Raw genomic sequence first — 16,030 nt, 5'->3', positions numbered from 1 at the left:
GAAGTAAATAATACTATTCAAAACTAGACATCTCAGTACAGAATCCTTCAGACTGTTTTTGAGTTTTGGAAAATAATATAGCAAAATTGAAAAATAATACACTGAAATTGAAGGTACCCTATTTATTTCACCATAAACATTTTCAATGTAACCTACTACATGTACTGAATCTACCAACCAGGCAACAACACCCCTCACAGGAGGTCAACACAGATGTCAGATGGTTTCCATGTTTTGTGGAACCTTCTTACTTTTCAAAAAGAAAGGCTGGTGTGGGCTGGAAGGAGATGCTGAAATGCAATCAACAGATGAGGAAGAACTTTTACTAGAGCAGGACTGGCAGTAAAAAAAATAAGTAAAGGGAGAGCCCGCTCACCTAACACAAGGCCCAGGAAATGGACATGTGACCTGTCTCCACCACAAGGACTGAACCACATGGTTCCTGATGCATAGGCTGCTGATGCCCAGATTTTTGTGTCTTGGTTTCCTACGTGATGAGACACACTTCTGTCCAAACAGAGACACTATCAATATTGAGCATTTGACTCCCTGATTTCTTCCCCAGTTTTGACAGGACAGACCATATGCTTAACTTCACATCCCAGAATCTAAGGTGTTTTGTTTTTATTTATTTATTTTTTAACAGAAGCAACACATTGGTGATTCATGTCAAGAGTTTTATCTACTGTGCTCTTTTAACCTTTGAGTGATAAAGTGCTTCTTCTTCAGGTACATTCATATTATATTTGTGGTTCTGCTTCTGCTCTTTAGTGCCCCAATCAACACTAATTTCTTCTCTAACGAGGAAGGAGGAGGAAACAGAACTAGAGGACTTTAAAAGAGGAAAACATGGTGGTTCCCTCCTACTCACTCTCAGGCCACCTCTGTGAGTTTGGGTTCACATGTCCATTTCGGCATAATTTACAAACTAAAAACTAGGGTTTTTAATTCACAAAAAATGATCTTATTGATTTAGTGATCACCTCTTAGAGTGACAAGCTTTCCAGGTGGTGCAGTGGTTATGAATCCTCCTGTCAAATGCAGGAGATGCAAGAGATGCAGGTTTGATTCCTGGTTTGGGACGATCCCCTGGAGGAGGAAACAGCAACCCACTCCAGTATTTCTTGCCTGAAAAACTCCATGGACAGACGAGTCTGGCGGGCTATAGTTCCACAGAGGGTCGCAAAGAGTCAGACACAACTAAGCATGCACACCCACACACTTGGAGTGATAAATCACTGCATTATTCTATTTCTTTAGGAATTTGTCTTTATCACATCTGTATGTTTTTCAATGAAAGATTTGGTGAGCTTTCTTTAAAAGAGTCATAAAGAAGCAGTTCCTAGAGAAATACAATGATGGAATGATTTTTCTAAGTGATATTACCAAAGTTAACAGGGTCAATTCCACAAGCAATACATGGAAACCACAGACTTCACTTTTGAAATAAACTCACATCTATTTTTTTTATAGAAAGCTCCAAATGTAGTTTAAATAAAGGTAGATCTTAGTATTATCTACCCTTTCTACCACTTCATCATTTTTAGAATTTAGATAAATGTTGCGTCTCTGTCCATGGAACAATGTGTTCTAAAATTCTAGAGTAATTTTTCTATCTGAGAATCTGTGGAAAAATATATCAGCTGGGTAACAAATAGAAAAATGATTTACCAGTACTTTCAGGTTTTTTTTAAGATGTCATAATTTCATTATTAAATCTGTTCTGTGAATTCAAGATCAGCAGACAAACCTATTTTTTATTACATTTGATGGTTAGCTGCTCTCCCCTCTTCTCTTCTAAAATTTCATTATAGACTCACAAACTTAAATGAAATCAGAGGTGCACTTCTTTTTGGGCAGGAGAAGGTAAAGCAATTGACCCAATTTAGGAAAACAAAATCTCCATATTGCTGGAAAGCCAGGTAGGTGTGTAAAGACTCAGTGCTGATATCTTTCAGAAACCAGAATTACTGGCTGGAAATTTTAAGACCTCCAAATCTGCCTGCTCACAGTCAAGGCTCATCTACACATTATAGACTTCAGAGTTTCCTGAAACAGTAACACTAAATGACAAACACAGCAATTCAAAACAACATGAACAATCACTCAGATTTATGTAACAAAAAAATATTCAAAGAACTATAACACACTTCTCTGAACTTTTGTTTCCTCTAAGTTTTATTGTGTCTAGTCTTATATTTAGGTCTTTAATCTAATTATAGATTAAGGATTTTTGTTTTTGTATATGGTATTAGGGAGTGTCCTAATTTCACTCTTTACATGTAGCCGTCCACTTTTCCCAGCACCACTCACTGAAGAGATGTCTTTTCTCCATTCTATATTCTTGCCTCCTTTGTTATAGTTTACGTGACCACAGGTATGTGAGTTTATCTCTGGGCTTTCTATATTGTTCCATTGATCTGTATTTCTATTTTATGTGCCAAATACCATACCATCTTGATTACTGTAGCTCTGCATTGAGTTTGTAAAAAAATTCATTTGGGTTTTTCTGTAACATCTTATGTAATGGGCTTTTTGGCCAACTCAGTAATGTAGCCTGCAATCAAGGAATCTAATTTCCCCAGCTTCATTTTTTTCTTTCTTAAGATTGCTTTGGCTATTTGGGATCTTCTGTGTTTCCATACAAATTGTAAAAATTTAAGCCCTAATTCTATGAAAAATACCATTAGTAATTTGACAGGAATTGTATTGAATCTGTAGATTCTTAGGTAGTATAGTCATTTTCACAATGTTGATTCTTCAAATCCAACAACATGACATATCCTTCAATCTGTTTGTGTTGTCTTTGGTTTCATTTGTTAGTATCTTATAGTTTTTTGAGTACTGGTCTTTTGCCTCCTTCGATAGGTTTATTCTTAGGTACTTTATTCTTTTTGTTGCAATGGTAATGGGATCATTTCCTAATTTCTCTTTCTGATCTTTCATTGTTAGTGTATAGGAATGCACATGCTTACTTTTTATTTTATTTTATTTTTACTTTTTTTAAATTTTATTTTATTTAACTTTACAATATTGTATTGGCTTTGCCATATATCAAAATGAATCTGCCACAGGTATACATGTGTTCCCCATCCTGAACCTTCCTCCCTCATCCCTCCCCATACCATCCCTCTGGGTCATCCCAGTGCACCAGCCCCAAGCATCCAGTATCGTGCATTGAACCTGGACTGGCAATTCATTTTATATATGATATTATACATGTTTCAATGCCATTCTCCCAAATCATTCCACCCTCTCCCTCTCCCACAGAGTCCAAAAGACTGTTCTGTACATCAGTGTCTCTTTTGCTATCTCGTATACAGGGTTATTGTTACCATCTTTCTAAATTCCATATATATGCGTTAGTACACTGTATTGGTGTTTTTCTTTCTGGCTTACTTCACTCTGTATAATAGGCTCCAGTTTCATCCACCTCATTAGAACTGATTCAAATGTATTCTTTTTAATGGCTGAGTAATACTCCATTGTGTACATGCTTACTTTTTAAAAGCAAAAGACTGAGCTAGGTCTTATATGAGAAATTCAAAGACTGTCTATGATGTAGAAGTCTAGAGTTTCTGTCATCAGTAGAATCAATTTGTAAAATAAGTGCAAATACACAAAATAATTTGCATTAGATATTCAAACCAACAGCAAGTTAATAGTCAAAAATGTTTCATGCAAGGGTGAGGGAATTCAAAGAAATGGGGCAAGGGGAAACATGACACAAATGACAGAAAATTCTCCAGAAATGAACCTCTCCATACAAAAGCTCAGCACATTCTCCAGGGTTCTGTTACCTGCATTCATGCTGTGGCATTAAAATGACATAATCACCAATAAATAATCCTTCTCACATTCCAGGGCTTTCCTGGTGGCTCAGACAGTAAAGAATCTGCCTGCAATGTGGGAGACTCAAGTTTGATCCCTGGGTTGGGGAGATCCCTTGGAGGATGGAATGGCAACCCACTCCAGTATTCTTGCCTGGAGAATTTTCATGGACAGAGCAGCCTGGCAGATTACAGTCTGTGGGATCACAAAGAGTCAGACATGACTGCTCAAATCTCTGGCTTCTGTCTTCTTCTCACATTCCAACTATATAATATACTTTTATAAACACTTTACTATGAAACTTCCTCATTTTATTGGTCTGATCTCATTCACATCTTTCAGTTAATAATGAAAAATGATTCTTATCTCCACTTAATAGATGTTCCCTAAGACCAGAGGAATAAAATGAACACTGGAGGGTAATTAGGGTAATTATATCACTAGATCACAAGTAGAACTTGATCCCACAGCTTTAACATCTAATTTAGTGCTCTGCTAAGGACAAGATAATACACTCTCATTCAGAGTTTAAGGAAAAAGCTAAGATGGAAACATTGTATTATATTGTTGGTTTTCATCATCATCAATTAATAAACTTTTTAAGTCTACACATGTCATCAATGTTCTTCTAGGAGGTAAACAAAGTCAGTTAAACTATTAAGCTCCTGTTAATTACCTGCAATGCTCTAAATGTACACTTTTACACACATGGATACTGATGCTAACAAGTTAATTACATTTGATATTAATAAATTACCTCTTCTAAGGCATTCCACAGTTCCTCATCTGTATGTTCGTTAAAAGGATCCAGGTTGTTCCTCATTGTTCCAGTGAATAAAACAGGTTCCTAAATACCCCAAAATAGTGAATGTTATTACCTTAACCTCTTTTCATTATATCCCGATGCCTAGAGAACAGAATCAAAATATAAAATATCAAAATTCACTGCAATTATTAATAATAATGTTGGAAATGTATGTTTAGAAAACATTATAAAATAATTTTCCATGTACAGAATGCTACAAAATATCCTCCAGGCTACTGAACATTAACAGAAGAAGAAAGTGTTGAAGCAGCTTTTTATCTTAAGAAAAAACCTGAAGAGAAAGGAAGATTTGATTTTTTATTTTTTAATGCCTTCCTGGGAATATCGGCTTAAGCACACACACGCAAACTGAGGAAACATTTGAGAAATTTTATATCAAGATCTACATAAATTAGTTGTCAATCCTAGTGTGACTGGGAAATATCAATAGCATGATTAGTTGAAGTCTGTGCCTCAAAGGAAAACCATTATATATTTACACACTGGCACTGAAGAACAAACTAGGCTTTTTTCTCCGCTGGTCAAACAGTCTTCTAAAATATGGAATCTCTCCATTTGTGTGAAAGGAACATCCTCACATGTGCAAAGACAAGTCAGCTCCTGGGGTCTGCAGCAGCTCTGTCCATGGAGAGATCTCCTCAGATTCTGCATCAACCTGATCCCCATGTTCTCTCACCTGTGTGTCAGGATGACCTGCCTCACAGAACCTCATTATTAACTCCAAGGTCAGGATGATCTGAAACCCATTATGACCTGGGTCATAATAAAATTATTTAAATAACTTTTCCTATTCTACTTTTGGAGGATCCACAAGTAAATTACCCTAGAAATATGTGTCCTTCCAAGATTCAAGAGAGAAGCTTATACATAAGCTCAGGTAGACTATTTACATTTTCTTCTGGAAGGCTCTAGTAAGCCAGGCCACAAGAATATGAGCAGCAGAGAAGAGCCCAACAGGATCCTTTCAGTGAAGGGGGCAGAACAAGGGGAGGCACACATGTGGGAACAAGAGGAGACCTGACTCTTCCACAGTGTCCGGAACTGCTCGGAATCCCCACATTCAAATCCCACCTGGCCTTGGGGCTGGACTTTCCTCCTCACTTCACAAAAGCAAGAAGACAGACATTTCTTTTCCCCAGTCATGAAGAAGAATGACACTGAGACAGCCTCCTGTACCTTCTTTCAATATTGTCTCTGTTTTAAGTCTGGTGAGAAACAAATGAATGCAGAAGACTCAGGGTGGTCCACCAAAAAATGTGTATCACTAAATAAAATTCAAAATTAAAAAGACATTATAAAAGGAACTTTATTTGCACAAAGTTGATTAATTGGCCAATATGCCTCCAAAGCAGTGAAATCACTGGTCATACATTTCAAAATGATTACTGAACTGAAAAATCCCGAGACCCAAACTTAAGGTCTCCCTTAAAACTCTTGAATTTAGGATCAAAGAATAAACAACCATCTGTGCAATGGTAAGAGTTCCTTGTTAGGGGAATAACAATCATTCTATTTCAGATTTTCACAAAACTCTTTTACTCTTTAATTATCAACCCTAAGATTCCAACATGCAGGTAATTTCTCATCCTTCAGCTGTTTCCATGAGGTTAAAACAGATGACATGGCCAGGCAAGGGGAGGCTGCTCCCCTATATTCCTCTTTTCTCCATCTTCACTTCATTTTCCAGATCCTTTCAGATAAGCAGCTACTCTCTGAATATAATCTCAGTTGCTGTTCTTTCTGGGAAACATACTTAACTACTTCAGATCCTCAGCACAAAGGATGAACATACATCAGCTACCTGTCCTGTTCAAGGAAATTACTTAGGAAGAGCTTTCATCTTTGCTTATTCCTGAAATTTTTAACACAAATTGAGGAGTACCTTCTTAAAAACACAGTATTCATCTTTGAAAGTTCCCCCCCAAGACAGATGGTCTATGTCTCCACTCCCCTGTCTCTGCTCCTACCCAGGTCCTTACTGCTATCCCATATCCCCCAATTCTGATCTGTTCTGCAGGTTCAGCAGGATGTTGGGATGAGCCTGGGAGAGAGAGAAAGAGGGCCCCAGCAGCTCGCTGCTGCTGCAAGGATCACAGGAAGCAGGAAGCCAGGAAAGATGATGCAAGTTCATTATCCGAGTGGCTCACCGGAGTGGGACAACTCAAAGAAACAGCACTGAGCTCCCCTTGTGCAGAGTCTGCTCTCAGCTTCCCAGGTTCCCTAAATCAGGGTGTTCAGACACAAGCATCACTGCTTCCCTCTCATTTGGTGGAAAGAGATTTAAGTTTTTCGCACTTAGACAACTTAACTTCAAGTAACCAAACCAACAGACTTTCTTCACCTCTGAGCCAGAAAGACATTGTAAAGACAAAGGGCTCTTGGTTGGAGAGGGTAAGATTTTGAGTATGTTCTCCTGACACTTACTAGCCAAGACACATAAATAAATAAACCCATTTCAAAACTGATGCTGTCCAAATAAGGAACGGGGCAGTAGGATTAGTGTCTTCTGGCTTTGCTCCATACTTTTTCACTTTCATTATGGTTTGGGCAATCCTTTCAAGTGTGATGGTAGGAAAAATTAAGTAAAATATCTGATGAGAACATCATTCAGTTCAATTAACATTTATTGATAAAAATAAATTTGGAGTCAGACAATTTTCAGTTCTGATTTTTCTGCACATTAGTTAGTAGACTCGGGATAAATTATTAACCTTCCCAAGATTTACTGGAAACTGGGTTTAGCCTTGCAGGGCTGCTCTAAGAATCTGGAATAACAGTGAAGCTCCTGGTGTGATACCAACATGGACCAGGAGCCCAGCCCAACATGGAGACACTGAGGGGCGGTGTTTGTAAAACTGCAGGTGCAACCAATGGATCGGGAAATCAACTTTGTGCCTCATGACCATAATTTTGTCATTTATATGAACTAGAATAGAACTGGTATCACAGAAAATATCAGAGCACAGAGCAAGAGTAATGTTATTTGTGAAATTTTTGTTCCTCTGTGTGTGTGTATGCACACGCAGTCACATGAATCATGATACAAATCAGTTGTATATGGACCACACTCAACCACCACTTGAAGTCGCAAGCAGAGTAACTTACTGCCCAGGCTCTGGAGCTGGGAATCTTTTTAAATTTGAATCAGATTAGTATATTTTGGAAATTAATACCTTGTTGGTTGCAACATTTGCAAATATTTTCTTCCATTCCATAGGCTGTCGTTTCAGTTTTATTTATGGTTTCCTTTGTGCTGCAAATTCTTTTAAGTTTAACTAGGTCCCCTTCATTTTTGCTTTTGTTTCCATGACTTTAGGGGACAGATCCAAGAACATACTGCTGTGATTTATGTCAAAAAGTATTCTGTTTCCCTCTAGGATCTTGTCTTACAACTCTTTAGGTCTTTCATTTATTTTTACTTTATTTTTGTCTATAGTATTAGAGAATGTTCTAATTTCATTCTTTTACATATAGTTGTCCAGATTTCCCCTGAGAAGGCAATGGCACCCCACTCCAGTACTCTTGCCTGGAAAATCCCATGGGTGGAGGAGCCTGGTGGGCTGCAGTCCATGGGGTCGCAAAGAGTCAGACACGACTGAGCGACTTCACTTTCACTTTTCACTTTCATGCATTGGAGACGGAAATGGCAACCCACACCAGTGTTCTTGCCTGGAGAATCCCAGGGACGGTGGAGCCTGGTGAGCTGCTGTCCATGGGGTCACACAGAGTCGGACACGAATGAAGTGACTTAGCAGTAGCAGCAGTCCAGATTTCCCAGCACTATCTATTGAAGAGACTGTCTTTTATCCATTACATATTCTTACCTTTTTTTGTCTTTGATTAATTGACCATAATTGCATGGGTTTATATCTGGGTTTTTTATCCTGTTCCAATAATCCATGTGTCTGGTTTCTGTGACAGTACATACGTTTTCATTACTGTGTTTCTGTAGTATAGTCTGAAGTCAGGGACTGTGATTCCTCCACTGTGTTCTTCTTTCTCAAGATGGTTTTGGCTACTTGAGGTCTTTTCTGTTTCTGAATAAATTTTTACAAAATTCTTTTTTGTTATAGTCCTGTGAAAAATGCCATTGGTAATTTGATAGGGATTGCACTGAATCTGTAAATTTCCTTGGATAGTACGGTCATTTTTAACAATATTGATACTTTTGATCTAAGAACACAGTATATCTTTCCATCTGTTTGTGTTGTCTTCAATTTCTTTCATCAGCATCTTATACTTTTTGGACTACAGGTCTTTTGCCTTCTTAGGTAGGTTTATTCCTAGTTATTCCTAGCATTGTTTTTCATGATGGCCAATGAGACTGCATCCCTAATTTCTCCTTCTGATACTTTGTTTTTAGTCTATATAAATGCAAGAAACACCTGTATATACAACAGCTTATACAGCTCAAAATCAAAGACACAAGCAATCTAATCAAAAAATGATCCAAAGACCTTAATAGACATTCCTCCAAAGAAAAATACAGATGGCCAAAAGTCATATGAAAAGATACTCAACATCACTAATTATTAGAGAAATGCAGATCAAAACTACAATGAGGTATGACTTTACATTAATCAGAATGGCTATCATTAAAAAGTCTACAAATAATAAATACTGGAGAGTGTGTGAAGAAAAGGGTAGTTTCCTACACTGTTGGTGGGAATGTAAACTGGTGCAGCTATTACAGAAAACAATGCAGAGGTTACTTAAAAAGCAGAAAAAGAGTTCCCATGTGATCCAGCAACTTTAATCCTCAGCGTATATCCAGAAAAGACACCCTTATTCAAATGATACATGCACCCGAATATTCACAGCAGAAGTAGTTAACAATAGCCAAGATATGTCCATGGACAGATGAATGGATAAAGAAGATGTTGGGTATGCACACACATGCACACACACAATGGAATATTATCAGCCACAAAAAAGAATGAAATAATGCCACTGGCAGCAACAAGGATTGGGACCCAGAGGTTGTCAGACTAAGTGAAATAAGTCAGACAGAAAAAGACAAATATCATATGAGACCATTTATATATGGAATCTTAAAAAATGATAGAAATTAACTTATTTACAACCCAGAAATACACTCACAGACAAAGAAAAAAATAATGGCTACCAAAGAGAAAAGAGATGCTGCTGCTGCTGCTAAGTCACTTCAGTCGTGTCTGACTCTGTGCAACCCCATAGACGGCAGCCCATCAGGCTCCCCTGTCCCTGGGATTCTCCAGGCAAGAACACTGGAGTGGGTTGCCATTTCCTTCTCCAATGCATGAAAGTGAAAAGTGAAAGTGAAGTCGATAGGGAGGGATAAATTAGAAATCTGGTAATAATAGATACATACTACTATATACAAAAGAGATAAAAAGGATCTATTCATAGAACAGGAAACTACATGTAATATCTTGCCATAACCTATGATAAAAGGATCTAAAAAAAATATATATATATATACAAGTATATAAACACATATATAATGTATATATAAATATACATATATTTATGTAAACATTTATATATATAAATATGTATAACTGAACCTCTTTGCTATACAATTGAAACACTGTGAATCAACTATGCTTCAATTTAAAAAAAAAATAAACAGACACATAGAAATTAAGTCCTGATTCTGTCCCTTACTTGATAAGTAGGATAAGCTCCCCAAGCCTCGTTGTTAAATCTGTTGGGTAAAGATAACAAAAGAATCGTGAGGATTAAGCAGGAATGGTAGGATAAGTGGCTAAGATGTGTTAGTTATTCCACAAATGTTAGGAGTTATCAATACTCATGTAACTTGCCAGGGATTGTAACCAGCTCTAAAATGACAGACATGAGAAATATAGGCTCTGTCATCAAGGAAAGGAAAGAGTATGGGGCAGGCTGAGAAGGCCAGAGGTCTTGGTGTATAAGTAAGTCAGTAAGTACCAGTGTGTACAAGGTGACAGTCAGGAAAGAAGCTGGTGGGAGGGGAGCCAGAAATCAAAGTACAAAAAATGCTAGTCTGTTTTCTTGGTCTTGGTGGAAAAACGTCAGACACATTTCTCTGTTACACTTTTCCCCAAAATTCCTATTGCATTTTTTGTTTTTGTTTTTTGTTTCTTTGCTTTACTATTTATATTTATAGAAACAACTTAGTTTATATTGTAACAATAAATATAAAGAAAATCACCAAGGATATAAACATATAAGCAGAAACTAAAGAGTAAAGTAACTCCAGAAGGTGTTACTCTTTTTACTTAAGCAGAAATAATACCCAAAGGTCTGTGTCCTGATCCTTAAGAATAATAATAGTTCTTATTGATTGAGCCTTCCTAAGAACCAGACATGGGCAAAAACATTTCCTCACCCAGTTACATCTTCACAGAAAACCTGTGACAATGATTACAAGACCCGGTGTAAGGACAAGGGCGCTGAAGTTTGGAAGCCGAGTGACATCCTCAAGGCCCCACAGTCATATGAGGCAGAGCAGGAATAAAACTATGGGTCACGTTGACACTCAGTCTACACTCTTAAACATTCTACACCTGTCTGACTCCTGAATGGTTTCCTGGGACCCTTTACACATTGCACTTTCTCTCTAGATTCTCTCTCTTTGATCAACCAACATTGCAATCTTGGAGACAAAGGCATATAAAGTGGAACCTACATGGGTACAAGCCTTAGTACTATTTTGTAAGCATGCTGTCTGGAATGTGCACATAGATCATACTCAAAGAAAGGGTGGAAACCAATAGGACAGAACCAAAGCATGTTGATGCAAAGGTTTGTTTAATCTTTGGTCAGATGTGGTTCCAAATATTCTTGGCAGAGCCAAGAATAATCTAATGTTATTTATTTATATAATTATTTTATGTACACAAGTATACAACATTTTCCTACTGAGAAGCATTAAAACTAATGTAGGGCATGTTTCTAAAGCCTTGCATACAAGGACTTTATAGACATGCCCTTTATTTCTGTTAACTAATCTCACTTGGCCCTTTCAGCGATGAGTACCATCAAAACATAAAACTTGGGAATCTAAGCTCATTTATTTTCTACTGTAACCACAAGTCATAAATCTAAAAGCCAGAGGAAATTTTTAAATATGGGGACTGAATGTGCTAAAAATTTCTTCCCATTTTTCCTGAATGGGAAGCCTTCAAATAAAAATTTTTTTAATTGTAGCAAAATACACATAAAATTGACTAGCTTAACAACCTTAAGGTGTACAGTTTAGTTGTATTAAATACCTTCACATTGTTGTACAGCCATCACCACCTTCCAGCCACAGATCTCCTTTCCTCTTGCAGAACTGAAAATCTGTACCCATCAAACAACAGCTCCTCTTTCCCAGCAGCTCCTGGCATCCACCATTCTACATCCTGTATCCATGAACTTAGTACTCTAGGTACATCCTTTTAGTAGAATCATACAGTATTTGTCCTTTGTGACTGTTTTATTCCACTTAATTTCCTCAAGGTTCATCTGTGTTGTAGCATATGTCACAATTTCTTCTTTTTTAACGTGAAATAATATTCCACTATATGTATATGAGAGCTAGACTGTAAACAAAGCTGAGGGCTGAAGAATTGATGCTTTTGAACTGTGGTGTTGGAGAAGATTCTTGAGAGTCCCTTGGTCTGCAAGGAGATCCAACCAGTCCATCCTAAAGGAGATCAGACCTGAATATTCACTAGAAGGACTGATGTTAAAGTTGAAACTCCAATACTTTGGCCACCTGATGTGAAGAGCTGACTCATTGAAAAGACCCTGATGCTGGGAAGGATGGAAGGCAGAAGGAGAAGGGGACAACACAGGATGAGATGGTTGGATGACATCACCGACTCAATGGACATGAGTTTGAGTAAACTCCGAGAGTTAGTGAGGGACAGGGAGGCCTGGTGTGCTGCAGTCCATGGGGTCGCAAAGAGTTGGACACGGCTGAGCGACTGAACTGAACTCATATGTGTAAGCACCACACTTTATTGATTCATCTGTCAATGAACGCTTGGGTGCCTCCACCTTTGTGCTGTTGAGAACAGTGCTGTTATAACATGCATGTAGAGGTATCTATTCAAGACCTTTCTTCCAATTCTTTCGGGTTTATACTCTAAAGTACAATTGCTAGGTCATATGATAATTCTATCTTTAACTTTTCTGAGCAAACACCAACTTGGTTTCCATAGTGGCTGCACTAGTTTACATCCCTATTAGCAATAAACAAGGATTCTAATTTCTCTACATCCTTGCCAACATTTGTCATTCTCTTTCTCTCTTTCTTTTCTTTGATAGTAGACATGTTAAGAGTTGTGAGGTGGCATTTCACTATAGTCCAAAAAGAATATCTTGATTTCAAAGTACTAAAAGAGTAATTCCAGGTATTTTAGAGGCCACAGGGAAGTAGCAACATCTGTACCCAAGCCCATGTGCTCCCTCCCTTTGGGTGCCATGTTCTATGCTTCCTAATAAACAGGCATTTCAGGGCATATTACACCCACATTCCAGGAAGCACAATTGCCTGGCTCATTTTGTCACATCTCCTCTCTGTTTTTCTCAAGAGGGTATTTTTCTGAGCTTCCTTTTATGGGCAGATGATTATCGAGTATATTAAAAAATTCAAATTCTTCTTTTTAAAATCAGTAAGTCTGTCAAAGCAGAGGGCAGGATGGAAGATGAAGACATAGGATCTAGGCTGCCCTTGGCTAAATACCTGGAGGATAGTAATTTCTCAGTAAATATTCACGGAAATATGTTGAGTGAATTAACCACAAGGAATGACAGGATACTATGCATATGATCCAGTCTCCAAAAGATCCCTGAAAGTTATACTTCTTTAAGACACAGGAAAAAAGAAAATAGAATCCAGGAAAAGATGGCCAATTCCATGCTCCACCATCACAGCAGTCACACCTGGGTCTATGTGACGCACTTCACACTTTGTCACCTATTTTGTCCTCACAGCAGCTCAAGGGGTTGGTAGTGTTAGTTACTTTGTAAGACAGATAAAACTGAGGTACATAGAGACAGAATTCTGAGTCTCCTGCTCTACCTCACTATTCTGTACTGCCTCCCTGGTGAAAATTATCACTAATGGATGAATTGTCAAAGTCTCCCTAAAGATATATATATACCCTGTAATTCTCAAAGCTCTACAGTTTCACAGAAAGTCTTCCAAGGAGATAATCACCTTTGAAAAGATGTCATCATTTCCCACAGCAAAATTCCATCTATAAGACACTTAAAAGTCATGTTTCCCTATAGGAACCTCTCCAGCACTAGACAAACCATTTATCCTTTTGTTCTCAGAATTATGTGGTTGTCAGTGGATAAAATTGTGGCAAATGAGGAAGACTGAGTCTAGAAATCTATCTCAGTAAGTTATTAAATCACATGCACACAAAACTAAACAAATGAACAAAGAAACAAAACATGGTATCCAATGAAATGTCTGTTGAAAATACCTGATGCTAAAAATGTGCTCTATTGGGAAAAAAAGGATCAACCCTTCCATGTAATTTGAAAAAAAAAAAAATCAAATTAAAATCAACTAAACTTAGATACTTTATAAAAAGAACATGTGAGATGCTCTGGTGTGCATACCTGAGGTGCAACTGACATTTTCTTCCTTAAATCATGAAGTCCAATGTTGGTTGTCCAGATCCCATCAATCCGAAAGCCACTTTCGGGTTCTGACAATCTAAAAAGAGCAGCGATGAAGGAACTTTTTCCAGCTCCTGTTCTTCCCACAATGCCACGCTGTAAAGAGACCAAATGGGATTAAGAATTAACAGGATACAACAAACCTAGGAGAAACCCTGATTGTTGAAGATGAATTTTCAAAGTTCTATTATATATGAAGTGTAGTCTATAGTTTCTCAAGCATGGTCTTGGTGACATTTTGGGCTAGATAATTCATTGTTGGGGGGGGGGGTCAGGAGACTCTCATGTATATTGTAAGATGTTTGATAGTAGCCATGAACTTTACCCAGTAGACACCAGATGCAACCCCCAAATTGTGGCAACCAAAAATGGCAGATATTCACAAATGTTCCTGGTTGAGACCACCATGAATCCAAGAATATATAATATAAACTCGAGTGATTTCTATGCTTTCTTAAGATGCCATGCATTTTATTCAGATTTCCCTGAAGGAATGCTTAATATGCTGAAAATTGTTTTCTGTGATTATCACATAATTATGTGGTATGTTAAAGGGAGAGAAATGTATGCGTGTGTGGTGTATGTGTATAAATGTGTATGGATGTGTGTAACTAACATTCGTAACTAAAGCAAGAAGATGACAAAAAAAAAAAAATCTGCTGGCAGTGAAAAAACAGCAGTCGCCTAAGTTGTGTATAAGAAGTCAGTTTTTAAATTAGCTTTATTCCTACTGCCTGGGTAATTTGACCTTGAGAATTAAATGGGTAATTTTACAGCAATGTCAACAAGTCACAAGTGTTATACACAAACAAGTACTCACTTTCTCAGGGATCTTTTAAGAGGAATTATTCTTTGGATGAAACTGGAGCCTATTATACAGAGTAAAGTAAGCCAGAAAGAAAAACACCAATACAGTATACTAATGCATATATATGGAATTTAGAAAGATGGTAATGATAACCTTGTATGCGAGACAGCAAAAGAGACACAGATGTATAGAACAGTCTTTTGGACTCTGTGGCAGGGGGAGAGGGTGGGGTGATTTGGGAGAATGGCATTGAAACATGTATAATATCATATATGAAACAAATCGCCAGTCCAGGTTCAGTGCATGATACTGGATGCTTGGGCCTGGTGCACTGGGATGACCCAGAGGGATGGTACGGGGAGGGAGGTGGGAGGGGGGTTCAGGATGGAGAACATGTGTATACCTGTGGCAGATTCATGTTGATGTATGGAAAAACCAATACAATACTATAAAGTAATTAACCTCCAATTAAAATAAATAAATTTATATTTAAAAAAAGAAAAATGAAGTCACTTCCTGATATTAAATATCTTAATTATATTCTATCTTGAAACTTCTTAAAATATAAAATGCATAATCTTAAAAGACAGAGGCCAGTAGACAAAATGCACATAATGAGATAAAAACAACATAAACAAAATTTGCTATTTACATGGGACCTTTCATCGGAGCAGTACAAAAGGCATTTAATTAACAAATTAATACTTACAAGTGAACCCTGGAAAAATACATGTCAAGTGTCAGTCTATTTATTAAAACCAAAGCAGAGAGAAATTAAGTGACTAACAATAAGATTAAAGAATCTATACAATGCAGGTTAAATGCTGGTAAGGAAAAAAACTGCACATATGGACGTATGCAGAAACTGGCCTTTTTTACCCATGAGTTTGAAAGTGAAAGAAAGTATTAGTCACTCA

At 37.5% G+C, this 16,030-nt stretch overlaps 1 protein-coding gene across 1 annotated transcript in view; it reads right to left on the bottom strand.

Annotated features, from left to right (window-relative positions):
- LOC129624649 (ATP-binding cassette sub-family C member 4-like) overlaps positions 1 to 16,030 on the bottom strand; it is a 158,996-nt gene that overhangs the window by 17,937 nt on the left and 125,029 nt on the right. Inside the window, exons 26-27 of the mRNA XM_055542804.1 lie at positions 14,246 to 14,401; positions 4,589 to 4,678 (exon numbers count right to left, since the gene is read on the bottom strand). Coding sequence (XP_055398779.1) covers positions 4,589 to 4,678; positions 14,246 to 14,401 — 246 coding nt within the window. The remainder of the gene's footprint in view (positions 1 to 4,588; positions 4,679 to 14,245; positions 14,402 to 16,030) is intronic.

The sequence above is a fragment of the Bubalus kerabau genome, chromosome 12, assembly GCF_029407905.1.
Source record: "Bubalus kerabau isolate K-KA32 ecotype Philippines breed swamp buffalo chromosome 12, PCC_UOA_SB_1v2, whole genome shotgun sequence".
In the NCBI taxonomy this organism is placed as follows: domain Eukaryota; kingdom Metazoa; phylum Chordata; class Mammalia; order Artiodactyla; family Bovidae; genus Bubalus; species Bubalus kerabau.
The sequence above is the reverse complement of the archived record's forward strand: the minus strand, read 5'-3'. Positions and strand labels throughout refer to the sequence as shown.